Source organism: Tursiops truncatus, chromosome 2, assembly GCF_011762595.2.
Source record: "Tursiops truncatus isolate mTurTru1 chromosome 2, mTurTru1.mat.Y, whole genome shotgun sequence".
Classification (NCBI taxonomy): Eukaryota; Metazoa; Chordata; class Mammalia; order Artiodactyla; family Delphinidae; genus Tursiops; species Tursiops truncatus.
The window spans coordinates 115,194,323-115,221,386 of record NC_047035.1 but is presented as its reverse complement, the minus strand read 5'-3'; the positions used below and the strand labels follow the sequence as shown (position 1 = coordinate 115,221,386).

General features: G+C 48.0%; 2 protein-coding genes across 18 annotated transcripts in view; one reads left to right on the top strand and one right to left on the bottom strand.

The window, feature by feature from the left end:
• PML (PML nuclear body scaffold) overlaps positions 1-9,082 on the bottom strand; it is a 45,711-nt gene extending 36,629 nt beyond the window's left edge. For 6 of the 11 annotated variants that reach the window (XM_033851974.2, XM_033851975.2, XM_019949547.3 and 3 more), the window contains exons 1-2: positions 8,835-9,079; positions 6,637-7,103 (exon numbers count right to left, since the gene is read on the bottom strand). In XM_033851974.2, coding sequence (XP_033707865.1) covers positions 6,637-7,103; positions 8,835-8,963 — 596 coding nt within the window. In that variant the 5' untranslated portion in view covers positions 8,964-9,079. Of the gene's footprint in view, positions 1-6,636; positions 7,104-8,834 lie in introns of all 11 variants that reach the window. The other 5 variants (XM_073801234.1, XM_033851971.2, XM_033851973.2 and 2 more) reach the window with 2 other exon arrangements.
• A 2,414-nt stretch (positions 9,083-11,496) lies between these two features.
• STOML1 (stomatin like 1) lies at positions 11,497-25,309 on the top strand. 7 transcript variants are annotated; one of them, XM_073801233.1, is made up of 8 exons: positions 12,047-13,267; positions 13,355-13,461; positions 13,613-13,659; positions 14,523-14,672; positions 14,953-15,156; positions 18,176-18,371; positions 18,839-19,051; positions 19,580-25,309. In XM_073801233.1, exons 4-8 carry the CDS (start codon positions 14,544-14,546, stop codon positions 19,771-19,773), a joined length of 936 nt encoding a protein of 311 aa, XP_073657334.1. In that variant the 5' UTR covers positions 12,047-13,267; positions 13,355-13,461; positions 13,613-13,659; positions 14,523-14,543; the 3' UTR covers positions 19,774-25,309. The 7 variants fall into 7 exon arrangements, with proteins under 7 accessions (XP_019805041.1, XP_019805031.1, XP_033707859.1 ...); XM_019949482.3 differs by lacking the exons at positions 12,047-13,267; positions 13,613-13,659 and adding an exon at positions 11,497-11,750 and having other exon boundaries at positions 18,842-19,051; XM_019949472.3 differs by lacking the exons at positions 12,047-13,267; positions 13,613-13,659 and adding an exon at positions 11,497-11,750.
• Positions 25,310-27,064: the final 1,755 nt, after the last annotated feature.

Sequence of the window (27,064 nt, the reverse complement as noted above, 5' to 3'; positions counted from 1 at the left end):
AGGGAAAATATGAGGGAGAGGATGGTGTCTTATCACACTGTCCTAAGGGCTACTAGCAGCACAGAGTGACAATGGTAAGCAGGCTTCCTTGAAGCACTCGGCAGCCTTGATTGTTAACTGCAGATCTGGTTCCTCCACCAGACTGTGACCTCAGAGGGCCAGGGCTGCATGTTTGTATTTATACCCTAGCACCTAGCAGAGGGCTTGCTACATAGTAGGAATGTGGGCTGAAAGAATGGACTCCACAGGTGTGGTTGATCAAATGCCAATGGCCCCAGGGAGGACACTCCCAGGCTGAGTTTGAAAGTTTAAAGCCACTTCCGATGCTGCTCCCCACTGTGAGCCCTAAGTCAGCTCAATGTCAAAGGATGGAACGGTTTATTACTGACTTGTAACTTGCAGGAAGTTGTCGGTTATTTATGACACTGAGGTTTTGTGCAGAAAAAACAAGTTGAGTTTTTCCAGTAACCACCGGTAGATTGTGAAACAACTGTGAATTGTGACTGTGTGTGTGCGATTTTTAAGCAATACTGTCAGGTTTTTGAAGCCATCTACCATGCTCAAGGGAAAAGAATCTTGTCCTCTTGCTGGCTGGACCTCCTTGCCCCTTGTACCTTGCCGACTGTGGAGAAATCCACCCCCCACACTAGAGGTGAAGCACTCTGTAAGCTACCACCATCTGGGGCTCTGGGAGAGGCCCCATCCTCACTGCAGGGTAGGAGATGTAAACTGTGGTTTATACAGTTGCTGCCAGCCCCTATCAGCTACTAAGACTGTGCAGTCTAGATGTCCACATTTACATGTGAGCAGACAACACAGAACTACAGGACCTATGAAGAGAATCAGCAGGCAAAAATGGGGACCAAACTGATTCCTGGCTCACACTGAAAACAAGGGTAATATAGGAAACATAAACCTTCTAAAAATTCTAAGTTTGCTTTTCAGGGGGATTTAAGAACATACACTGAGAAAACAAGAACAGGCTGACAAGAAAAAGCATCCTGAGAACACTGACCTTGTTTGGCAATTAAAAAACATGACTGCAACTGTTGCAGCACCATGGATGGACCTAGAGACTGTCATACTGAGTGAAATAAGTCAGGCAGAGAAAGATAAGTATCATATGATCTCACTTATATGTGGAATCTAAAAAAATGATACAAATGAACGTATTTACAAAGTAGAAACAGAGTCACAGATGTAAAACGCAAACTTAAGGGTTATGGGGGAAGTGGGGGAAGGGTTACAGGGGAAAGTGGGGGAGGAGGGATAAATAGGGAGATTGGGATTGACATATACACAGTACAATATGTAAAACAGATAACTAATAAGGACCTGCTGTATAGCACAGGGAACACTACTCAATACTCTGTAATGACCTGTATGGGAAAAGAATCTAAAAAAGAATGGATATATGCATATGTATAACTGATTCACTTTGCTGTACAGCAGAAACTAACACAACATTGTAAATCAACTCTACTCCAATAAAGAGTTAATTTAAAAAAAGCCACACACACACACAAACAATAGTTATAAAAAGAAAAAATAAGCAAATGAACAGAAATCAATATATAAAAAAGTAGAAGATAATTTCTTTGAGCTGAAGAAAGACTTGACTTTTCAGTTCAACAATGTCAGAAAGGATTACTGAAAAAAGAAAAGACCTATAGCTTGATCAATCATTTTCAAGAATAAAGAAAAATTATATTAACATCCTTAGCAAACAAAAACAGATTACCCACAGGGGCAAAATAATTAGATAATAATTAAATTTCTCATCTGCAGCACTGGAGGCCACAAATTTATGAAGCAATGTGTATATACTCCAAGATGAAAGATTTGTGATTGTGACCTCAGAATTTTTACACCTAGCTAAACTTTCCTTTAAATGTGACAGCAGAGAACTCCCTGGCGGTCCAGTGGTTAGGACTCCATGCTCTCACTGCTGAGGGTCAAGGTTTGATCCCTAGTCAGGGAACTAAAATCCCACAAGCTGCGCGGCATGGCCGAAAATAAAAATAAAAAATGAATTAAAAAATAAATGTGACAGCAAATGAAGGACATGCAAGTTAAGACAATCAAGATTCCAGAAAGTAACCTCTGAAAAGCAACCAAAAAAAAATTACTTGAAGTATTCCAGCCAAATGGGAAATTAATAACATTAAATAATTGAAGAAAGAAGAAGATATGTTATAAAAAAAATTATTGTGAGCAATGAAACTAATTAAAAGCTAAGATTATAGATAACAAGTGGGTTATAATGTGATTTTGACACTTAATAACTGCCAAAAAAGGATGCTTAGAATAGAAAAGACATAAAATTTGGTAATATCTAGAACTAAAATTTCATGTTATTTCAACTATATCTGAATGTGGGAAGAGAAAGAGGGGAGAACAAAAAGTATGCTAAAAGTTTTATCTTATCTGGAAGAACAGTTGTAATATACTCTTGATGGTGAGAGATACAGACACACACACACAGACAAACACACACACACACACACACACACACGTGTGCGTGCACGCGTTCTAATATGTCTGTTAAAAATTTAAACCAGAATAGAAAGAGGAGAGAGATATATGATATATCTCTACAAAAAATACACATTTTAAAAAAATCCTAGGAATATGCTAGTCCACAGAATATGGTCCAAGGCCCCAAAGAAAACATCAGTCCCAGATATAAGTCAAATACTAGGTGACCATACTGTGGAAATTAACATCAAATATTTAAATCAAACATCACAAGCCACTTGAAAATTTTAGAAAACTCCCTCGCCCAAACTCTTCTATCAAAGAAAAAATGTTTAAAAAGAGAAAAGACTGAAATTATAGATATTTGAGAAATGACTATGATTACACTACATCAAAGTTATGGGATGCAGCCAATGTCATACTCACAGGAGAAGGTATTAAACAATAAGGATAACAAATAAATGAATTAAATGTTCAGTTAGATGATGAATAATGACAGACAAGTAGAAGAGAGAAAATAATGATGATAAAAACAAAATGATTAGTTAGGGCTTCCCTGGTGGCGCAGTGGTTGAGAGTCCGCCTGCCGATGCAGGGGACACGGGATCGTGCCCGGGTCTAGGAAGATCCCACATGCCGCGGAGCTGCTGGGCCCGTGAGCCATGGCCGCTGAGCCTGCGCATCCAGAGCCTGTGCTCCGCAATGGGAGAGGCCACAACAGTGAGAGGCCCGCGTACCGCAAAAAAAAAAAAAAAAAATTAGAAAAAAGGAAAACATTAATATCAGTAAGCAATAAAAGGAAAGACCAAAAAGCTAGTGCTTTGAAAAGATCACTAAAATAACCACAAATATACAACATTATAAAAAAGAAAGGGGACACAATTACAGGCATAGAGGAGATTTTTAAATTATAAAAGATAACTCAGGATGAACTAGAAAACATTCCAAACAATCTGATTCAAGATCCAAAAAAAAAGGGGAAAAAACCCTACTCCTCAAAAAAGGTACCTGTATCAGATAGTTTTTCAAGAAACCTCTATAAGCTTGAATTGCTATGTTCTTTAAACTAGTGTACAGCAGAGAAATTCTCAGAGTAGCATTTTAACATTTATTGAGTATTTAATAGGTGCCAGGCACTATGCAAAGCAATTTATACATATCATCACGTTCAAAAAAGCTTGCAAACTCATTGAAAGAGTTGTCTTATCAAATGAATAAGAAAACTTGACAAGGAAATCATACATATTCATAAAATTAAAATTTAATTTTAATTTTAAATTAAAATTAAAATAATAGTATATCATGACCAAATAGACTTTTTCCTCCCAGGACTTAAAGAATGGTTCAACATAAAGAAACCTATTGATATAATTCATCATACTGAAAGGTGAAAGGACATCTTCAGAGTCCAAAAGAACACCTATTCCTGAGTTAAAAATAAAACAAAATAACAGCAACAACAAAACTCTAAGGAAACTAGAAGTGGGAGGCAACTTTCTTAATGTGATTTTTAAAAGTCACCTACGGAAATCAATAATAAGCATCATACTAAACAAGAAAACATAAGAAACTTTCTTATGAAAGAGAGGTACAAGACAAAGTTGCCTTTTCTAACCACTGCTTCACATTATTCAATACTGTCCTGGCAGTGCTGGCCAATCCAATGAAACAAAGCTACAAAGAGGTAATATGTATAAATACTGGAAAGAAAAAAGGTTTTACTATTTGTAGGTGATATGACTGTTTACCTAGAAAATCCAAAAAATCAACTGAAAATCTTACAAGAATAGAAGAGCCCAATAAGATGGCTAGATGTAATATAAATATACATAAATTAATAGCATTAGTGAATGTTAATGATAACCAGTTAGAAATTATAATGGAAAAAGATTCCATTCATAATATTATTACATATTATAAAGTTAACTATAATTTAAAAGTTCAAGATGTTTGTGAATAAAACTATAAAACCCAGGGGCTTCCCTGGTGGCGCAGTGATTGAGAGTCCGCCTGCCGATGCAGGGGACACGGGTTCGTGCCCCGATCTGGGAGGATCCCACATGCCGCGGAGCGGCTGGGCCCGTGGGCCATGGCCGCTAAGCCTGCGCGTCCGGAGCCTGTGCTCCGCAACGCGAGAGGCCACAACAGTGAGAGGCCCGCGTACCGCGCAAAAAAAAAAAAAAAAACAAAAAAACTATAAAACCCAAAGATATAACCAGAGATGAGGACAATTCTTCCAAGATTTAATGTCATCTCAGTCAAAATCTCAATGAATATGTAACTTCTGAAACTGCATGAATTGTAACAGCAAAAGCAACTGTACAAATTATGAAAGTAAAATTATTTTTGAAAAAGAATGGGAATTCACCCTATCAAAGCTGCAGAACTCCTTACAGTAGTAAGGATCAGCATAAGAATAGTTTGGTGCAGAACAGAGATTTACAAACATATTCATGACTACATGGACATCTAGTACAAGATTAAAAGGGCATTTCAGATCAAAGCAAGAGTGGAGTATTCATAAGCTACAAGGATATATTGTACAACATGGGGAATATAGCCAATATTTTATAATAACTATAAACGAAGTATAACCTTTAAAAATTGTGAATCACTATATTATACACCTGTAACAAAATACTGTACATTAACTATACTTCGATTTTAAAAAATGGGAAAAAACAAAAAGAGTGAATTATTCAATAAAAGTTGTTGAGAGAACTGGCTTTCCATTTGGAGAGAAATGCAAAGCAAGGGTTCTTACCTTATACCACACACAAAAATAAATTCCATGGGAATGAAAATTTTAACTATAAAAACAAATTATTAAAATAGAGTATAAGTAAATATTTTCAACACTGGCATAGGAAAAATCTTTCCTAGGATGATCAAAGCCAGATACCACAAAGGAAGAGATTGAGGGATTGGACTACATAGAACTAAAAACTTAAAACACAACACCTCATATTGAATGAATGACAAAGGTCAACACAGGAAAAATATCTGCACTATAACAAGCTCTTACAATTAAAGACTAATTCCTAAGAGTAAAGAAACAAACAAGCAAAGGCCCTCAGGATGCAATTTACAAATGAAGAAGCTCAGTGAATAAAAAACATATGAAAAGCCACTGGACCTCAACCTTAACAATAAACAAAGAAATCCAAATTCAAACAATAGTATCAGCTGTGGAGGAATCTGGTAGTACAGGTGGTAAATCTCCAAGCAGGAAGTAAGTTTAGCAGGAATGGAGCTCTGTCTGAGTGTGCCCCCAACGGGCAAAGAATACTTTCACTTTGCAAGCAGATCCCCAAGAATCTTATACAAGCTAGAGGATTAAAAGTTCACATAGGTATGCTACCTTTTGCTTAAAGGGGGAAAAATAAGACCTATAAGACTATATACTCCTACCTGTGTGTATATTCACAAACTCTGGAAACATTCAAAACTGGTAACCATGGTTAAACGCGGATGGGGGAGGGAGAAGTGGTGGGTATTAGGCAGATGGGGGACAGAGTGGAATGGAGACTTTGTCCTCTCTATAAATTTTGTTTGTAATTTTTTGCACCATATAAATGTATTATCTATCCAAAAAATCCTGAATTAAAACCCTGTGCTGTTTAGTAAAAATCATTAATATTGGACATGACTTTTTTTTTCTCATACAGACACTCCCAGGAAGTGCATTGTTTCGGTTTTGACTTTTCAGACAGAAACTAACTACCCACATCTCATCCTAGAATCCAGCTATACTGAGACTCCATAGCAATGCTTCTGGAAAATTCCACCATAAGACTTTCTAAAGGGCAGTTTGGCAACATGTATCGAAATGTAAAACTTTCATAACCCTTCACCTAGAAATGGCATTTCTAAAAATTTATCCTGAAGAAATGACTGGATATGGGTGAAAAGATGTTTCTGCAGCATTATTTCTTATAAGGGGAAATTGGAAACTACTGCTATCCATCCATTCGCACGGGACAGCATAAATTGCGGTCATCGCTATCGATGCTGCTGGTCTGTGGACCTTATTTTGAGTTGCAAGACGTTAGAAGCTCCTTTACCCACGTTCCCGGCTGTGAGACTTTGGATCTCTGCTCCCCGCAGCCTCTACCTCGCTCTTAGAAGCTTCACCCCACCCTGGGCAGGCCTGGTTACCTGGTCAGCGTAGGGTCGCGGTGGTTAGGGTTGGAACAGAAGATGTTGTTGGATTTGCGCATGTCATCCAGAAACTCGCGCGCCGACTGGCTGCGGAGTTCCGCCAGTGGCCGGGCCTCGTGCTTGAGGAACCACTGGTGCGCCTTGACGCACTTGGCACAGAGGAGCTGCTTGCACTCGAAGCACCAGTAGTCGGCCAGCTCTTTGCAGCGGGTGCAAAGGGCCTGCGCGTCCACGATTTGCCGGTACGCATGCAGGCGCCACTTTAAGCCTTCGAAGAAGACGTTGTCCAAGGCCTGCACATCAGGGCCTGGGGGCCAGGGCGCCTGGCAGATGGGGCACTGCCTGCCAGGCTCCTCCAGGCATCCTGAACACAGCGTGTGCAGACAAGGCAGCAGCTTGGGGCACTTGGCTTCTGCCCGGCAGCCCTGGCAGTGCAAGAACTGGAACTCTTCCTCCGTGGCTTGCTGGGGGATCAGAGAGGGAGGTGAGATCTGAAGTCCCAGGAGTCCCCACCCAATGGACACCCGCCCCTATGGCTGGAGGCTGAGAGTGGGACTTCCAATGCCATACCAGGCTGTCATTGGATGATGCAAAACCCAGGCTTATCAGTACCCCAATCCTCCACTTACTCAGGCCTTCCCACTCTCACTCCACAGTTTACTGAGCATCTACTTCTCCTAAGACACAGTACTAGGCCCTGAGATAAAAGGATGTATAGGACAAATCCCTGCCTTCAAGGAACTTAAGTTTAAAAATGAGATTCATTAAGTGTATATCACATAACCGCACATAAAAGTGCTTAATACACTTTGATATTTCCTCAGAAAGTTAAACATAGAACTACCATATGATCCAACAATTCCACACCTAGATATATACCCAAAAGAACTGAAAACAAGTACCCAGATCCTTCTACACTCATTATTCTGTACACAGCATTATTCACAATAGCCAAAAGGTGGAAACGACCCAAGTGTCCATCAACAGATGAATGGATAAACAAAATGTGGTATATACACACAATGGAATATTATTCAGCCTTAAAAAGGAAATTCTGACACATGCTACAACATGAATGAACCTTGAAGACATTATGCTAAGTAAGATCATGCAGAGACAAAGGGGCAAATATTGTAGGAATCCACTTATAGGAAATATCTAGACTAGGCAAATTCACAGAGGAAGTAGATTAGAGGTTACCAGCCACTGGGGGAAGAGGGCAATGAGGAGCTATTGCTTAAAGGGTACAGACTTTGTTTGGATAAAAAAATTCTGTAAACAGACAGTGGTGAGGGCTATACAACATTGTGAATGTATTTAATGCCACTGAACTGTGTACACTTAGAAATGGAGAAAACATACATAATATATATATTTGATAACATTTTACCACAAGAAAAGTGCTTAATACAGTACCTGGCCCATGAGAAATATTCACAAATCTTAACTAGTATTGTTAATATTATTCTGAGGTGTAAATGCAAATAATGAAAGTTACTGCAATATGGTGTTATTTGTACTTTCATGAAGGACAGTAAAAAGGGCCTGGAAGAACATAGAGCAACTGATCTAAGTAGTTCCTTTGGGGGTCGGGGGTGGCTAGGGAGTTTGTGCAGGAGAAGACTAATAAACCCCTTGGGGATGGGGGTTAGGGGAGCAGGGTGCTCCAAGAAAAGGATCCAAGAAGCTTCCTAAAGGAGAGACCACAGGAACTCTGAGGCCTTAGCCAAGGCAAGACACCTCTCTCCCACTTTCTGATCTGGGAACTAGGGTTCTTGTTTTTCCACACCTGGGACATGTTGGGGGTTCCCAGGCCGGTGCAATATGGCTACTACTCTCCCTAACAGGTGGTCCTTCGTCTGAGGCAGGGGACGTCTGAGGCAGGGGATAAGAGGCAGGTCCCAGCGTGGGGGCGGAAGAGTCCGGTCCGGGGTGCCACTGACCCTCAGCATCTTACCCCCCTGCTCGTGGAGAATCGCAGCCCAGAGAGGCCCCCCCACTTACTTATCCTCATCCCATTTTCTACTTTCCGTGACCGCTACCCCAAACCGAGAAGGTCAGGACCTCATGCCTGGTCTTCCTTCTTTGTGTCACTCTTTAAGGTGCTTGGCCAAGTTCCCCTGTCCCTCCCCACATCTCCCCCAACCAAAATCAACAAAGCCTGAACCCCATCTCCCCAAACGCAGTACTAGTACCTCTGTGGGGCTGTGGCTGTGCTCGTGGCCTTCGGAGAGGGACTCCGGGGGAGGCATGGTGGGGGCGTGGGGCAGTGCGGGGTCCTGCTGGGGCCCCGGAGATCCGGCGGGTTTAGGCTCCTGCTGCATGGAATCCAGCGCAGTTTCGATTCTCGATTTTGATGCTGAAGGGCGGGAGAAGCTGAACCAGAGGCTTGCGGCTGACGTCTGAGCTCCCGAAGCGTCCGAAAGGCGAGGGGCCCCCAAGCGTCCGCCTCCCGAGAGGAAGTGAGACACTAGCTGTGGGCGGTTCTAGGGGCGGAGAAGTAGACTGTGAGTTCTGAAGACCTGCCTCGAGCAGGGAGGAGGGAGAGGGAGGAGAGGGGTAGACGCACAGCTGGACAGTGTCAGAGCTGACCGGGAAGGAGGCAGCCCCCGCCCTCGGTTTTGAAACATTCATTCATCTCACACTGGCATAGCTTTGTGCCAGCCCTCAGCTGGGAGCCGGAGACGCAGAGGTGAGCCACACGTGGCTCCTACTTTGGAAGAACCCCAGATCTAATGGAGGAGCAGGCCGCCAAAAGGAGATTTTCACACAGTATTGAGACTGGCTGGAAAGGAGATCCCTCAGCTGGGACATGAAGGAATGGTGGGAATTCGCCAGGGATTCAGAAATTGGAGGGACACTTTAAGCAGAGAGAACAGCACATGCAAAGGCATGGAGGTTTGAAACAGGAGAGGTTGTTTAGAAACTAGTTTTGAGAAAAAACAACTAGTTTTCAGTTTCAGTTTTGGTTATTTTCAGATTTAAGAGGGGACCCATGAGTAATGTTGACCCAGGAGTGCGCTGGGGCAAGGTGATAGCTAAGCAGATGGACAAGTACTGTGGGCGACAGTCGGTGAAGGGTTTGGAAACGAGGAACAACATGATCTGTAGTGTATATTGGGACAGTCATTCTGACAACCTAGGGGCAGGTGGCCTGGTCTAGGATAGTGGCCGTGGGATGTGGGGAGAGACCAGTGTCAGAGACACTAGGAGGACACTGAGTGGAGATGAGGGGAACAAGACGATGCCTTGTGTGACAGTTGGAAGGGCTGGTGAATCTGAGGCAGTAGGGAGTGGGGAGGGAATGGGAAGAGCTGGTGGGCAGGTATGAGAACAGTGAGGAGAGACGCAGAGGTTAAGAATCCTCCTGCCAATGCAGGGGACAGGGGTTCGAGCCCTGGTCTGGGAAGATCCCACATGCCACGGAGCAGCTAAGCCCATGTGCCACAACTACTAAAGCCCGCGCCTAGAGCCTGTGCTCTGGAACAAGAGAAGCCACCGCAATGAGAAGCTGGCGCACTGCAACGAAGAGTAGCCCCCACTCACCGCAACTAGAGAAAGCCCGTGCACAGCAACAAAGACCCAACGCAGCCAAAAATAAATAAATAAATATATTTATTAAAAAAAAAAAATGAGAGAGCAAGTTAGCTCTTGGCCAAAGGAGAAGCCCAGGTCCAAGCTGGTGAGGGGAGAAAGCACAACTCCAGGTGGCATCACTGGGCCAATACCCCTGTCTTCAAACTTCAAAGCATCCCAGTCATCGTGCTGACTCCCGTGTACCCATTTTTGTGCTCAGTTCCAGTCCGGGACAGACTAGAGGGATGGTGATGGGGCCTATCTCTTGTAAAGTTTATAGTCTGGGGTGGGGGTGGGGGGATGCGGGGAGAACTAACTTCCCAGGGACAGTGCAAAGCCTCAGGAGCCTACCCTACCCTGCAGCTTGATCAGTGCCTCCAGAGGTTTAGAATCAGGCCATCAAACCAGTAAAAGCCAAAGATGGTAAGCAGCCATCTGCAGAAGGGACCTGGAAGTGGACTGAGGCGCCTGAGGGCTGGCATGTGTGAGACAAGGAAAGCTTTATTAATTTCTTTGCCCGCTTTGGAAGACAGCCTGCCCAACACCTTGTTGGAAATGAATGCTTCTCAGAGTAAATTCACCATTTGCATTTGGGTTTTCTCAAGCCATGGAGAGACAAGTTACCTCTGGGTACCTGGATCAAGGGGCATGCTGCTTCTGCAACTGCAAGACTGAGGATCTCACCTCTGTGATGCTCTGGAGGGCTGCCCTGGGTTAGCACTGTGCAATCCCCTCCTTCCTTACTCTGCCATGCTCCCTGAGGTCTGCACATGAAATTTCTTTCTTTTTGTGCCCAAGTTCAGGCCCTCCTGCCCCACCTTGACCCACAATGATCTGGCTACTCCTTCATTCAACAGATAAGCACTGAGATCCACTCTTTGCCAGGCCCTGCTTGCTGGGCTGAGGGGACACAAAGAGGAATAATTTGTTTATCATGCCTTGGAGAAAACCTAATTCCATATAAGGGCAACCTTCCCAAAATCCGTCCCTAGTTTTTGAGTTCGTGCTGAGAAGGCTGGTAGCATTTCCTTGCTTCTGGAGAAGATTCAGCTCCTGAATCTTACAAAGTTGAGCCCCTTACAAAGCTCAACTTCTCTTCCTGCTCCTTTTCTAAGGCCTAGTGGGAGCAAGGTGTAGGAGGACGGAATCCTGCGGGCTTCCAGGAACACAGACTACCCTCCCTCCCTGCCCCGCGGCCGCACTTCGGTCCTCCCAGCGCAGGGGGCGCTGTGCGACGGTGAGAGCCGAGCCCGTCCTGCCTCCTCCTTCTGCGCCAGGGCCACCGCCCATGGCCGCGCAGGCGAAACCGGGAACGGCGACCAGCAGGGGTGGGGCGGTGTAGCGGCCGGCTGGTCAGGCTGCGTACAGTGCTGGGGCGCGGGGCGTACCCCCGTTAGGAGTCATGCTCGGCAGGTCTGGGTACCGAGCGCTGCCCTTGGGGGACTTTGACCGTTTCCAGCAGTCGAGCTTCGGCTTCCTGGGCTCGCAGAAGGGTTGCTTGTCCCCGGAGCCGGGCGGCGTGGGGCCTGGGGCCGGTGAGTGGCCGCCCAGCACAGCGGACCTGGGAGAGATCGGCTGGCAATCCTGGGCCCGAACCCTCTGCCTCTCGGGAGTCAGCCGGTCTTGCGCGCTCACATCCTTACAGGAGGGACCGAGAGGGGGTCTCCACAATGTGGAGAAGGGTTTGCATCAGGCGCTGGGATGCTACTGCTAATCCAGCCCTCCTAGGGCCACGGGGCTGCAGCACCACAGGTCTCTCATCTTCCAAGAAGCGTCGCCCCACCTCGTTTCTCCTCGGCTTTTATCAGCCCAGAGATTTCAGGTTTCCATTTTGCCTAGAAAGAAACTAAGGTCTAGGCATAGGAGGTCACCAGCATGCCAAGGGCACTTGGCTGCAGAGAAATGGCAGAATCTTCCCCTCAGGGGGCACCTCTAGACTCCCTAAGCTTGCGCATGTCCCTGTTCCCTGGTGGAGATGTGCAGGCCCTCAGGTGCCTGTCATGTCTTCCGGGCCCTGTCTTGCTCCAAATCCTTGAGTAATTCCCTTGGCCCATAGGCCAGATCCCACATGCCACAGCCTAACAACCAAAGCCCCAGAGGATGTGGCCCCTATGTGATCCTCCTCTAATGACAGATGCCCCTATCCAAGGGTTCCTTTCCTGCAGGGGCCACATGGGTCAGAACGAGGCAGGAAAGGAGATTTAGCATTCTGGGGCCCAGAGAGCCCGGAAGTACAGGGTTCCTGGAAGTGTGGAGCCGAGGCTCCTGTCTGCTCTCTGTTCAGGGTTGGGAGAGGAAAGAGAGCAGAAAATAACCTCTCCCAGATTCTGGGGTTTTCTCAGCTTTCACTCCCATTCTGGGCTTCTGGTTCACGGGGGAAGGGACCTGTGGTTCAAATGAATCTCATTTTCCTAGCTCTCCGTCCCCCACCTCTCACCTGAAGCTGCTTCAAGCGAGGCATGGCCCAGAGGGCATTAAAGGGGGGTGAAGAATTGTGAACTAGGAAAGAACATCTTTGCCCTCATCTCTGGCATCTGTTGAAGAGCAATTGATGCTTTATCCCTTTAAGCTAAGGTCCAGTGATGCCACCCTCACCAGATAGCCTTAGGCTGTCTCCAAAAGGACTGCTTGAAAGCACACTTCTGGGGCTGATAGTAGAGGAGGTGTTATGCCAGCAGCATTCAGTTCAACCCAGCATGTGCTTACAGATGCCCAGGTACTCCTGGCTTTGCCAGCTATGGGAGGCAATATAAATCAGACAAAAGGATTGACTCCTGCTCAGCCCAGTGAGGAGAGCATCATGTGATTGGCTTCTCAATTCCAATGACTACTGTCTCGCAGAGAATAGGCCTTGTGAGGGTGGGACTTGGGACAGATTTGTTTTGGTGTATGGGAGGAAGGAACAGTCCTTAACTAGCACCTGCCCAAAGATATGGGAGTAGTATTAGGTTCTTAGGGCACGGCACTAAAGTGGAGTGAAGAACTGTGAGCTTGGAAAGAACATCTTAGCCCTGAAAAGGAAGGAGCCACTGAAAGGGGAGGTGGGCAAAAGGTACACTTGACTGAGTTCACCCAGCCAGCAGCTGTCCTGCCAGACCCAGTCGGCATTCCTTGACTACCTCTGCTCTCTTGTCCCCAGATGCACCTCAGAGCTGGCCTTCCTGCCTCTGCCATGGCCTCATCAGTTTCCTGGGGTTCTTGCTGCTGCTGATCACCTTCCCCATTTCTGGTTGGTTTGCCCTGAAGGTAAGGCTGGCTGGATCAGCCCCCAGAATGGTTGGGCCATGTGGAGAGCTTTGGCATTGGTGGGTGAATTCCCCATCCTCTGCCCCCTTCCCCCAAATATCACAGCTCTGTGAAATGGGCTGGAAAATAATTGTTCATTCTCACCTTTCAGATGAGGAAACTGAAGCTCAGACTTGTCCAAAGTCATACTGGGAGCCAGTAAGTGGCAGAAACAAGTCTTCCCAAACTCCCAAGTTTGGGGGTCTGAACACTGGCTTTAAGGTGCACACAAATATCTTCCTCCCTTTGGGTTAGGCTAAATTAGAAATGAAAAACACTCAACCTGGCCCAGCAGGTGATGAGTAATAGGAATTTCAGGCCTCGTTTTCAACAAGGGATGGTGCAGATGGGAAAGGATGAACTAGAGTTGAGGATTGCACCTAAAAGCTGCAGTGAAGGTGGAAGCCTACCCTCGTGTGGCCCCAGGCAACAGCCAGTGTCTCTAGAAAGCTTGGGGTTTGGTGTGATCTCGAAGGGAGTCCTTAGAAGGTCCTAAATCCTAGTCCCCAAACTGCCACTGAAACAAGTATTATGTGACCTTGGGCAAGTCACTGCCTCTCTAAGACTTCATTTCTCAATTTGGACATATTTCCTTGTTTGAGGATTCCAGGAACCTGAAGTTGGCAAAGCCCTTTGCTCGGGGCTGCTATTAGAGCAGCCCAGCTTTTCCCTTAACTAAGACAGGGCAGACAGTTTCCTGGTTTGAGTCATGTGTAGCTTCAGATCACACAGGTGAAAGGTTTCACTGAGGATCAAGTCAATACAGTATGGCAGTTGAGGGCGTGGCTTTTGGAGTCATTCAGAACTGCGTTCAGATCTCGTGTGTTTCACTTGGGGGCTTTGTGATTTTTGAGCACGTCAGTTAACCTCTCAGAGCTTTGTTTTTTTCATCGGAAGACAGAGCTCAGGATACCTGACACTGAACAAGGCCAGAGGGAGAGAGGAGAGGGAGGGACCTGGGGAGACATCATTGCCAGCAGCAGCTCAGTGCTTTCAACCCTTTTCCTTGCTGCTGTGGACAGATCGTGCCCACCTATGAGCGCATGGTCGTGTTTCGACTGGGCCGGATCCGCACCCCTCAAGGACCCGGTATGGTTCTGCTCCTGCCCTTCATTGACTCCTTTCAGAGGGTGGATCTGAGGACACGAGCCTTCAGTGTCCCTCCTTGCAAGGTGAGGGGCTTCTTGGCTCCTGTGGACAGAGGGAGTGGGGGCTTATGCTGGGTGTATTGGCCTGTGAGTAGCCATTAGGGGTGAGGAATGAGGAAGATACCAGAAAAAGGGGGAGGGGGCTGGGAGGACAGCCTTGATCCATATACCTAAGCCCACGCACTTGGGGATACCGTTTTGCTCCTGAGGAGCTAGTGACCAGGCGAGTGGGTCAGGTTGGGTGGTCTCAGTGGGCCTGGCCTCCCTGCGCCCCCAGCCCCTCTTTCATGGCCTCCCCCAACAGTTGGCCTCTAAGGATGGGGCTGTGCTGTCTGTGGGGGCTGACGTCCAGTTCCGCATCTGGGACCCGGTACTGTCGGTGATGACAGTGAAGGACCTGAACACAGCCACACGCATGACGGCCCAGAACGCCATGACCAAGGCTCTGCTCAAGAGGCCTCTGCGGGAGATCCAGATGGAGAAGCCCAAGATCAGCGACCAGCTCCTGGTAGGCAGCTCCACACAGGGCAGGGTTCGGGGCTGGCATCTCAGCCCAGCTCTGCCTGCCAGGGCACTTTAGCAGAGCACCAGATCGCTCTGGGCCTCAGTTTGCCTTATGTCCCAAGAGTGTAACAACTTTTGAAGAGTCAGTGGTCTGGGTGGGACTGTGAGTCGAGGAACAGAAGATGGCACCGTAGCGATCTTAGGCAAATCTATCCCTGAGAGGTGAAGGGGCTGGGACAGGGAGTGGCCTGACAGAAATTCTTGGGTCCTGCCCCAACTGCCTGAGGTTTCACTCTTCACTGCTCTGCAGGCATTGCCATGACAACACTGGGCCTCAGGGGCACTCAGCCCCTCATGGGGCAGGCAGGTGGGTGAAAGGAGCAGGGGCCTTCCTGGCCTAGTCACCTTCAGGGGAATTCCATGCTCCCCGAGGCAGCATGTGCATTTTTGTGGGTTTGTGTTCTTTGTTCTGAAGAGAACAAAGGGACATGAGGGCATTTGGGCCTTTTTCCTGCCTCTTCTTTGAGTGTGAGCAGTTACCCTGGAATTCACCTCAGATCCCTCCTGTGACAAGATGGGGTTGAAATACATGTGTGAAGGCGTGTCCCCTGCTCCTCACGTTCACCTTGTGCTTTCTCCCATGTCCTGGCAGGGGACCGTGGGTGAAGTTTCCCCTCGTTCCCCTAAGATCTGCTTTCCCCAGGGTTAGAGGACAGGATGGGGAGTGGGGTAATGCCAGTCCTGGAGGTCGCAGTCCCTTCAGGAAATAAATCAACTGGGTGAAATTCCCAAGAGGAGCTCTCACATGCATAGCATTTTGCCTGGCTCGGTGTATCTCTGCTTTACATTTTGCTGCAAAGGCTGGTATTATTGTTTTATTTTGGAGGAAGGAAACTAAGGCTCAGAAATTATTTGACTTGCCCCTTAGACCTGTGGTCAGGGCAGAGCTGGACCAGAGCCAGGTCACCTCCCCCCAGCCCCCAATCCAGTGCTCAGTCCTATACAACTCAGATCACAATTTGATAATTTTTTTTCATGAAACCACATTCCGTTTTGATCTACCTTTAGGAAGAGAAAATTGCTGTCGGCCTTGTTGCACATGGCTTTGGTGCAGCAAAGCCAAGAGAGGCCATCTGAGGGAGTGAGTCCCATACCAGGACATTAGAGTCATGTAGGGCCATTGCCCAGATTGAGTTGGCTCCTGGTAAAGTGGGGTCATTGCCTGGCTAAAATGAAATCTCCGGAAATCCAGCACATCTCCCTAAGGCCCGTTTCAGGCATACGTTTCTCATTATCACCGCGCCCCTGCTTCTGCGTACTTTTCCTCTAGAGGGATTGCACGCTCCCCACCTCTCACTTGCTGGGCCCTCCTTAGCTGCTCCAGGCCAGCCACTTCACCCCTCACTGCCCCAGCCCAGCCTCCCCCATTGCCACCCCACCCGTCCCTCTGCCACAGGCCTTGCCTCTTAATCCTCAGGAGAAAACACTCTAGGGTGAGAACTCTTTCAGCTTCCTCCAGCATCACCCCTTCAAACTCATCTACATCTGTGCTGTTTCCCTGTCTCACTGGAAGCATCTGCTTCCTCTGCACCGGGCAGTGCTCTGGGCTCAGGACTCGGCTCCCTCCCTCAATTCAGCCTCTTCTTGCCTTTTTGTGAGGACACATATTTTCCCTTTGTCCCAGACCCCCTCTAGCTCTTAACCCCTCTCTCCCCTTTCCTTCCTCCCCTCCTGTCCTTCATCTAGGCTCCCCCCACGCTCCTAAGACTGACGTCACTGCCGACCTCATGGTGACCTCCCTCTTGCTAGCACAGGGGCACTTCTCAGTCCTTCCCTTACTTCACCTGGAGGCAGCCTTTGACTCCATGGACCCATCCTTCCATTATTCTTGGATCCTCTGCTTCCATTATTCCACACTCCTGGTTACTCCCTGTTCTTCTGCCCTTCTGTTTCCAGGTTTCCCTCAGTGGTCTCTTCTCACCTGTGACCTCCCAGGAGAGCTTACCCACCTGGGGCTTTCTGCTAACTCTAGACACTAATTATTCTCAACACTCCGATCCAGTCCCACTCTGCCCTGCTTCCTGGCCCCACTTATCCAATTGCGGTTGGCCGTCCCGTAGACACCTCAAGCTTAACGTGTTTAAAAAGTCACCATTCCTTCCCTACCCACCCCCAAATCTGTGTCTTCCTCTGTGTATGCTCTCTGGATAAACGCCCGCGTTCCTGATCCGTGCAGGCAGCCATACTAGAAACGTGGCTCCTCACCGCCCTCCTTGTTTTCGTACATCCGGGCAGCCGATAAGTCCAGCGGTTCTATTTCTCTAGTGTCCTTCTGTAGCTTAATAGAGTTTACAGAGTTGTGCCCCTCCCCTGGTGTGTCTCGGCTCACAGCCGCCTCTCTGCCTGACACCGCATCTGCATCACTTTTGCCTGCGGTTTGAAACAATGTCCCAGCTGGTCTCCATGCCTCTACTCTTAGCCCCTCCAATCCAGTGTCCACACGGCAGCCAAGAGAATCTTTGCAACAACAAGACTGCTCTGTCACGTGCCTGCTAAACTCATCTCTGGGACTCCTTGTGCCTCAGAATAGATCCAAGTGAGCGGGAGCAGCCTCCCCTGAGCCCTCGGCTGTCTCTGGTGTCCCAGGCCACAACTGAGGGTCCAGCTAAATGGAACTGTGGTTCCTCACGGTTCCCCGAGCATTCGAGGTGCTCCTTTCTGCATTTTTGCACCTGCTCTTCCTGTTGCCTGGAAGGGCCCTCCTTTGATGCCCCTTCACCTGGATGATTCCTCCTCCTCCTGGCATCACCCCCTCCTCCCTGCCCCACACCCTCTCCTGATTGCTCACTACCAGCTGCCCACAGCTGGGTTGTAATTGCCCTCTGCCTCCGTCCCAGGCTGGGAACTTCTCAAGGGCAGGCCTGGTGCCTCATGTGCCACCATGGCCGTACCAGCCTGCCTAAAGAACGTGCTCTGGAAAGGTTTGTTGAATGAGTGCCATTTCTCCCCACACCATCCTGCAGCTGGAGATCAACGACGTGACCAGGGCCTGGGGGCTGGAGGTGGACCGCGTGGAGCTGGCAGTGGAGGCCATGCTCCAGCTGCCCCAGGACAGTCCAGCTGGGCCCAGCCTGGACAGCACCCTGCAGCAGCTGGCCCTCCACTTCCTGGGAGGAGGCATGTCTTCAGTGGCAGGAGGTGCCCCACTCCCCGAGCCAGGTAAGGAGCCTCGGGGAAAGAGTGAGGGTGCTCCCCGGGGCGCTCAGCTTGGTGTCCAGCACAGACTGAACTTTGCTACTTGTTCCCTTAACCAAGCAGCTTGTGCAGTGCACACCCCGCCCAGCTGTTCAGGCCACCCCGATTCTAGAGCTGACCAGAGCTAAGGCAGTGAGAAGAGTCCAGGTGTCTGAGTGTGTGGAGGCCTTTGGGAGCCTCCATGGGAGGAAGCAACAGCATCCAGCAAACAGTTTTGGATTCAAGGCTGGAGTAGCTTAGAAATGGCATTTGGGGTTATGGCTCAAATCTCAAGGGCAGCTTCTTAGGAAACTGAGGAGGAAACTGAACGTGGGCCTGAAGAGGGTGTAAGACGGAACTGCCGCGAAGGTACGGAGGCCACACGTTGACCTTGGCAGCACATTGACCTCCTTCTCTCTGCCTCCCTCCCCAATCCCCTCGGCCGCCCCCAGCAGATACCTTGGATATGGTGAACGAGGTTGAGCCGTCTGCCCCTCATGGTGGTGCCGGGTCCAGCCCCAAGCAGCCTGTGGCCGAGGGGCTGCTGACGGCTCTGAAGCCCTTCCTGTCTGAGGCCCTGGTCAGCCAGGTCGGGGCCTGCTACCAGTTCAATGTCGCCCTGCCCAGTGGCACCCAGAGCATCTACTTCTTGGACCTCACTACAGGTGCAGCTGCCCTCCCTGCTGTCTTCCTTCCACCTGGGTTGCTCGTAGCCCCGACCACCCACGGTCCTTTTTCAGACTGGGCCCTGCTCCTGCCCCCAGTTTAGGGCAAACCCGTAGCAGTCAGGGGCTCCGATGCCATTTGCAGACAGTGACTACCCAGGCCTTGGTCTCCCTGCCCTGTCCTCGTCAGCAGGACAACTCAGATGGCCGAGCTTCCTGTGCCAGGCGCCCCACACACGTTGTGGTCCTGTTCACGGCAGGCTCAGCGCGGAGCATGTTTTGTGCGTTATCCCACCTACTTCTCATCATCAGCGTGTGATTTAGGGATTATCCTCGTCATCCCCATTTCACCAGTTTGGAAACTGAGGCTCTGAGCGGTCACACAGCCAATGGGACTTGAACCCAGGGTATTAGAATTTGAACGCTTAACCACTCTTTCCACCCCTCCCAGTGGGACATGCTAACCTCTTCTACCCCCTGCAGCATAGTCGTCCCCCTACTAATGCTCAGTTTTCTTTCTCCCCACAGGGCAAGGGAGGGTGGGGCATGGGGTGCCTGATGCCATCCCTGATGTGGTGGTGGAGATGGCCGAGGAGGACCTGCAGGCCCTGTTGTGCAGGGAGCTGCGGCCCCTGGGGGCCTACATGAGCGGGCGGCTGAAGGTGAAGGGCGACCTGGCCGTGGCCATGAAGCTGGAGGCTGTCCTCAGGGCCTTGAAGTAGCAGGTTTGGCTGACTGTCCATAGCCCAGCCCCGAGCCTGGCACCAAGCCAGGGGGGCATCTTGGAGGAGGAGTCATTGACACTGCACCTTGGATTGTTGAGGCCCTGAGAAGTTTCAGGCCCAGCAAGAGCCAAGGAGTGGAGGCTGGGAGACCCTGGAGACTGGGAAAGGCAGGTGGCCCTGCCCTTCTCATCCACAGTGGTTCTCTGGACAAGCCTTTGCTGATCCTGGTCCCCTGCCGCGTACCCGGTCTGAGCTGGGTGCACAGCGCGATGACAGGAGAGCCAGGCCTGCTGTGCTCTGCTGCCTGCCTGACTGGAGAGCCAGGGCTGACAGAAACAGCCTGACAGCAGCTGCCTTGGTCCCAGTGTGAGGGAGCAATGCGTGCAGCTCGGGCTCCAAGCTCCAGAAGCGGGCTCAGAGAGGCTGGAGGAGGGAGAGGGGCGGCGGCCCCGAGAAGAGGCCCCTGCGGTGGGAGGGGTCTGGGGATCGGCTGGGTCTGCCCTGCTGATTGCAGTCCAGGCCCAGGCTGGGGGGATGGGGACAGGAAAGAGTGGGGCTGGCTGCTCCCCGGCTCTGCTCTTGAAGACGTCTGTCTTGACTCGTCTCCCAGCTCGGTCTTGCATGCCTGACAGACTGGAGCCCGGGGCAGCATGAAGGAGAGCCCTGCTGTTGCTTTGCTTTCCGGAGGTTTGAAAACCTCAAATAAATGTGATGTTTACAATGTATTTGGAGAGAAATAGGGGTAATGGAGGTGGGTCGGAGGGTCTCTGAGGTGATGCCCCTGCTGCCGGACCGGGGCCCAGGCCCTGAAGGGTGACACAAGCCCTGACAGTGCTCTTCAATCACCCACAGTTCCACTTCCTGCCAAGGGCCTCAAAGCAGGCAGCAGCAGGGCACTCTGTTTCCCTTTATAGTCAGGGTAGAGGTTTGGCAGGAAAGAGGGGGTGTGGGTGTGACAGAGCTGGTCTGGCAAACAACCTAATGAAGGCAGGGCTGGGGGCGCGTATCACATTCAAGAGAGGGGTAGGAGCTGCTATCAGCTGCCCCTCCTGTTATACCCCTGGTCACTGTTTCCCTACTGTTCTGGCCCAAACCTCAGGGACCCCAGAGAAGGGGGGCCTTAGACATCTCAGGTTCTGAGAAATGATGAATCTCACATCCTGGAGAGACTTGTTAAAAAAAACAAAAAAACCACAGAAATTTGCGGCTCCTCTTTGAGGCGCAGCCTCCGGCTGCGATCTGGCACCAGGCCTTCCCCCTCAGGGCCCTCTCCAGCTGCCTTGGCACCAGGCTCCATCCAGTTTGCCCTTTTGTTCCTGCCAGTGCCCGCCTTGGCCTCTTGTAGAGGTAGACCAGCGTAGAGCAAACCACCATTGGGTTCAGGTTTCAGCCCCAGGGCCCCTTCCTGGAGGGCCAGAGCCCCAGCTTGCTGCCCCTGCTCTGTCCCTCTCTCCACTCCTGGAGGCCGCCCAGCCAGGGCTGCCTGTTCAAAAGCCTTCCCTCCAATCCCCACCGGCCACACTCCCGCTGCGCGTGAGCCCTGGTGGGGCATGATCTTCTCTGCTTGGCCTGGGCTCCCCCTCTACTTTGGCGCTGTCGTTGTGCCTATTCCCCACTGTGTCTGTCACTGTTCTTGTGTAAGTGCCTGCCCTCCCTGCTGGACCATGAGCTACATGCCCGAGCCATCCATCACTGTTCCCTCCATTGTTACTGCACACAGTGCCCCAGGGGGAAGAGGAGAAACCCCACGCATCTTCCTCATGAAAGCTTAAGGGAAACCAAAACTCAGATCTTCTTTGTGGCTGTTGGAGGATCAGCATCACAGGGGAAACAAACTTTTCTAGATGTCTGTGTGGGTGGAGAGCAAAGCCTGCTGCCAGCCGTTAATACCCTCCTGTCCAGGGGAACTCATTCCTTGGGGAGGCCAGCACTCCAGGAAAGGGAGCCCACAGGTTCAAGGCCTCTGAGTTTCGGAGGACCCAGCAGACTTTGTAGTCCCCAGTGGGTGGACGAGGGGCACCTAATGGGGCCAGGGTGTGGGGAGGGAGGGAGCGAGAAGGGTGTCCATCAAAGAAGGCTTCCTGAGGAGATGTTGCCTGAGACTCACAGCTACATGGAGATGAGAGAAGAAAGGAAATGGGGGGAAAGACATTCGGTAGAGGGGGAAAGTCCCTGTGAGAGCACAGGAAGAGGTAGTGGGCACCTCCGATTTGGGAAACTGGAACCTAAAGTCTGAAGGGGGATGTATGCAGGGATTTTGGGGGGACTGACGCTGTGCCAGGTATGCCCCTGTACTGCACGAGGCACTTCCTATATTTGTTTTCCTCAAGGTAACCTGATGAATAGTGATAAAGAGTTATATTATTATGCTATATTGATATATAATGTATTATTCTGATGTTATTTTAAAATAAGTATTTAATTTTGAACAGAGAGTTTTAAAAAGGCATGCTATGAAAATTGTCCCTCACACTCCTGATTCCATCCACATATTTTCAAACAGGTATCCCATGGTATTAGTTTCTCGGTTATTCTTCCAGAAGTTGAGGTTTAAAAAAAATACATTTACAAGAAAATCCAAATATATTATTCTCTGGACGGGGGTTGCTTGTTTTTTGTTTTTCTTACAGAAATGGCAGCGTAGCAAATACAATGTTGATCTGTTCCCTTAACCTTACAGTTGAGGAGCTTTCCGTATTAGCACACCTAGATTTTCCCTATTCAGTTTGTAGTTACATAGGATTCCACTGAACGGGCGTATCATAGTTTATTTAACCTGGTTTGCATTGATGGACATTCAGATTTTTTGTGTGTGTTTTGCTATTTCAAACAATCTTGCAGTAATAATCTTTCACATACGCTATTTCACCTGTGGTTGAAGTTCATCTGTGGGATAAAGTCCTAGAAAGGAAATTGCTAGGTCAAAGCATTTCTAATTTAATATTGCCCAAATGCCTTCTCTGGGGGTTATTCTAATTTACGCTCCCATTATCAGTGAGTGAGAGTCTGTTTTTCCTCATAGCCATGCCAACACAACGCGTTTTTAAACTTTTGGATTTTTTGACAGTCTAGTAAGTGAAAAATTGCATCTCAGGATAATTTTTTAAAGTTGTTCAATTGCTTATTGCTTTTTAAGACTTGGATTTTCAGTCCCAGCAAAAGCAAAGGGTTTTTGCTGGCTTTCTCCAGCGTTTACTTTTTAAAGTATGATACGATAAAAATGCACCCATTTTAAATGTGCTTGATGTGTTTTGACAAATGTGAACACCGTGTAACCACCAGCCACCGCAATCAAGATATAGAACATTTCCATCAACTCACGTAGCTCCCTTGTGTCCCTTCCCATTCAAGCCTCGCTGTCCCCGCCCCCGCCCCCCCCAGGTCCAGGTCACCACTGGTCTGCTTTCTGTAACTCTGATTAAATTTCATTTTTCTAGAGTTTCATACAAGTGAAACTATACCGTGTGTACCCTTCTCTGTCTAGCTTCTTTCCCTCTAGTGGTTTTGAATCATCTGTGTTATCATGTGTATTTGTAGTTTGTTCTTTTTTATTTTTAGTGATATTCTGTTGTATGGATAGATGTTTACAATTTATATATTCATCTGTTCATGGACATTTGAGTAGTTTTCAGTTTTGATTATCAGACCTCCTCTGAACATCTGTCTGTGTACAAGTCTTCGTACGGATATATGTTTTCATTTGGGTAAATACTCAGGAGTAGAATTTCTGGGTCAAGAAACTAACAAACCAATTCCAAGATAGTCGTGCCAACACTTGGTGCTGCCAGTCTTTTTCACTGGGTGTGACTGATGACTTTGAGCCTCCTTTGTGCTTATTGGGCATATGTCTTCTTTTGTGAAGTGTCTGTCCAATATTTTTTCTCACTTTAAAAAATGGCTTATTTATCTTATCAGTATAGATTCGTATTAGCTTTAAGACTTCCTAGTAAATCCTGGTTACATGGTTTTTAGCACATATTTGGAATATTTTCTCTCAGTCTGTAGCTTGCCTTTCTAACTTCTTAGTGCTTTATCTTGAAAAGCAGTAGATTTTAATTTTGATAAAGTCCAGTCTACAACTTTTTTTTTATCCAGTTTTTTTCCCTAAATTTATTTATTTTATTTATTTTTGGCTGCGTTGGGTCTTCATTGGTGCGCGTGGGCTCTCTCTCGTTGCGGCGAGTGGGGGCTTCTCTTGTTGCAGTGCACGGGCTCTAGGTGCGCAAGCTTCAGTAGCTGTGGCTCGCAGGCTCTAGAGTGCAGGCTCAGTAGTTGTGGCACACGGGCTTAGTTGCTCTGTGGCATGTGAGATCTTCCCAGACCAGGGCTCGAACCTGTGTCCCCTGCACTGGCAGGCGGATTCTTAACCACTGCGCCACCAGGGAAGCCCTATAACTTTTCAATGGTTAGACGTTTTGTGTCATTTCCTGGATGTCTTTGCTCATCTTTGCTCACGGTCTTGAAGATTTTCCCCCATGTTTTCTTCTAAAGTCTAAAAGTTTATAGATTCAGCCATTACTTTTAGGCTTGTGATCCATTTTGAGTTACTTTTTGTGTATGGTATGAGATAAAAGGCTGAGGTGTTTCCCCCCACCCCACCCTCCCCCCATGGGTATCCAATTATTCTAGCACTTCTTGTTGAAAAGATATATTTTCCCCATTGGATTACCTCAAAACTTAAATTTTTTCATTTCTCTTATTTTGTGTGAAGTTGAATATTTTGTAATATGTTTAAGAGCCATTGTGTTTCTTTTTCTGTGAACTGTTACTTCATCTACTTTGTCCATTTTTTTAGTGTTGGTTGTTTCTAGTTTTGTTTTGACACCTGGGAGCTCTTTAAATGCTAGGGAGATTAGCTGTTTTTTATATGAGTTGTAAAATTTTTTTAACCCAATTTATTGTATGTATTTTGACTTTGCTTATACTTTTCCATGAAATTTGACAAATGTATTTGAAATGACATATATTTTATTTTATGGCTTTTAGGTTTAAAGTCATAAAAACTTCCATTCTGAGATCATAAAGGAATTCCATGTACTCCCATTATTTTATTTTTTACATGTAGCTGTTTGACCCACTCGGGATTTAAATGAGCATAAAATATAGAACCACATTTTTTTTCAATGCCATGTATTTCTGTTTGTCTTGGGGTCCATGTCTGGGTTTTCTGTTGTGTTCCACTGGACTAATGTTTGTCCATGCACTGGGGCCACATGGTTTTAATGACTGAGGCTTCATAAAATGTTTAATATCTGTAAGATTAATTCTTTTTAATGCTTCTTAAGAAATTCTTCCTGGGAATTCCCTGGTGGTCCAGTGGTTAGGACTCCGCGCTTTCACCGCAGAGTGCGTGGGTTCAATCCCTGGTAGGGGAAGTAAGATCCTGCAAGCTGCGCAGCCCGGCCAAATTAAAAAAGAAAAGAGAAGAAAAAGAAAAAAAAATTCTTCCTGCCTGTTCTTCTTCTTTTGTTTTTTTAAAAATAAACTTTAGAATTACCCAGTCTAGTTAAAATAAATTGTTTATATCTTTATTGAGATCATGTTAAATGTGTGAAGTAACTCAGAAAATTGCAATGACACTGACTCTTCCTATCTGTGAACTTGGCATGTTTTTATGTCTTTTTTTAAATGTTCTTCAGAAGTTTTACAGTGTTCATATTGGTCTTGAACATTTCTTATCAAGCTTATTCCCAGGTACTTTACCTTTTCTGATACTATTACTATAAATAAGGTCTTTCCTTTCATTATATTATCTGATCAGAATGCAATTTACTGCTCTGTAGGAATTCTGTACGGTACTAACTTAATTCTTACCTTACCAGCTGTATTGTTATTCATAGTACTTCATCTTCAGTATACAATCACCTGCAAACGTCACCTCATTTCAGTGCTTTAAAATGCTTTCTCTTGTGTAATTGCATTGGTTAGCACAGAGGTGGGTAATTTTAAGGTGGAAGTGAGAGGGTATTATGCTGAGGGGAAAGATCCAGTAGGGAGAGAGAAAGGGAGACTCTAGAGGAAGAGACGGGAATGGTATCCTGAGCCCTGATGGAGGGATTAGCTGTGGACGAAGACTGACACCTCCCTCAACCCTGGAGAAAGAAGGGAGGAAATAAGGATGGGGGCAAACCCCACCCCTCCCCCCACGCACAGCCTAGCACATGGGGACGGGCTGGGGTAGGGGTGCGGCTCTGGGATGTTTATTAACTGTAACAATTTCAAGGGAAAGAAGTGCTAGTGGTAAAATCTTAGTCATTGGGTCATTCACACAGGCCTCGCAGCGTTAGCCTTTCGGTGGGGCCTCCAAGCCAAAAACCATGAAATGAGAGTGTTGAGGGGGTGGGGACTTGGGGAGATTTGCGTGTTGGAGGGGTAGCTGGAAGGAGAAGTTTTCTGGCTCATCGTGGTGAGTGGTTCTTGATTCCCATCCTAGGCCAAGTGGAGTCCGGCTCCCCAGCCAGGACAGCAAGTCGTTTAGTGATGGCCACAGGCCAATGTCTTCAAGACTGACAAAGAGAAACTGGGAGTGCGAGGTGATCCTAGAAGGTGGCCAGGTAAGGACAGTCCTGTAGAACTAGGGTGCAGAGCTGGAAGGGAGCAGGAGATGATTGGTCCACAGATGGGAAGACCAAGGCCCAGAGAAAGCCTTCGCAGAGGGATTGTGGCATGGCTGGGCCCAGAACCTATGTCTCATACCTCCTAGCCCATGACTCTTCCTCTACGTCAGTGGGGGCCATGGTGCAGTGGGAATGGCTTAGAATAAAGGGGGTGTCAAGATCCTGGGGCTTTGTGTTGCTCTGCTAAGCCCTACTCCACTGTATGGGGATGGGTGTGGACTGTGTAGGGGTAGACAGAGAGGGGCACGTTCCCCATCTGCTGCCCCAGATTCTCTGCCACTCAGCCAGGAGAGAGGCTGGAAAGAGAAAGAGGAAAGGAGAGAAGACGGGGAAAGAACAGAGAGGAAAGGGAGGGGCGAGGAGAGGGAGGAGGCTGAGGATAAAAGGGACCTGCCCACCACAGTCCTCTGCTGGGAGCCTCTTCCCCTGGACTGTACTGTCATTGACTTTCCAGAGCCTGGCACAGTGTCTGCCATATAATGGGCACCAGCAACTGGTTTTTATTTCTTAATAGTTATTTCTCTTTTTTTCCTTTAATTTTTTTTGCGCATCGGGTCTTAGTTGAGGCACGTGTGATCTTTCGTTGTGGCGCGGGCTCTTCGCTGTGGCGCATGGGCTACTCTTTAGTTGTGGCGCGTGGGTTTTCTCTCTCCAGTTGTGGCACACAGGCT

What these genes read in the sequence shown, in the direction of transcription:
- STOML1 (XM_019949472.3), top strand. Translation starts at nt 11,618, where the DNA reads ATGCTCGGCAGGTCTGGGTACCGAGCGCTGCCCTTGGGGGACTTTGAC. An exon ending in CTGGTTGGTTTGCCCTGAAG is followed by an intron (nt 13,462 to 14,522) that starts GTAAGGCTGGCT and finishes TGCTGTGGACAG; the next exon opens with ATCGTGCCCACCTATGAGCG. An exon ending in AGATCAGCGACCAGCTCCTG is followed by an intron (nt 15,157 to 18,175) that starts GTAGGCAGCTCC and finishes ACCATCCTGCAG; the next exon opens with CTGGAGATCAACGACGTGAC.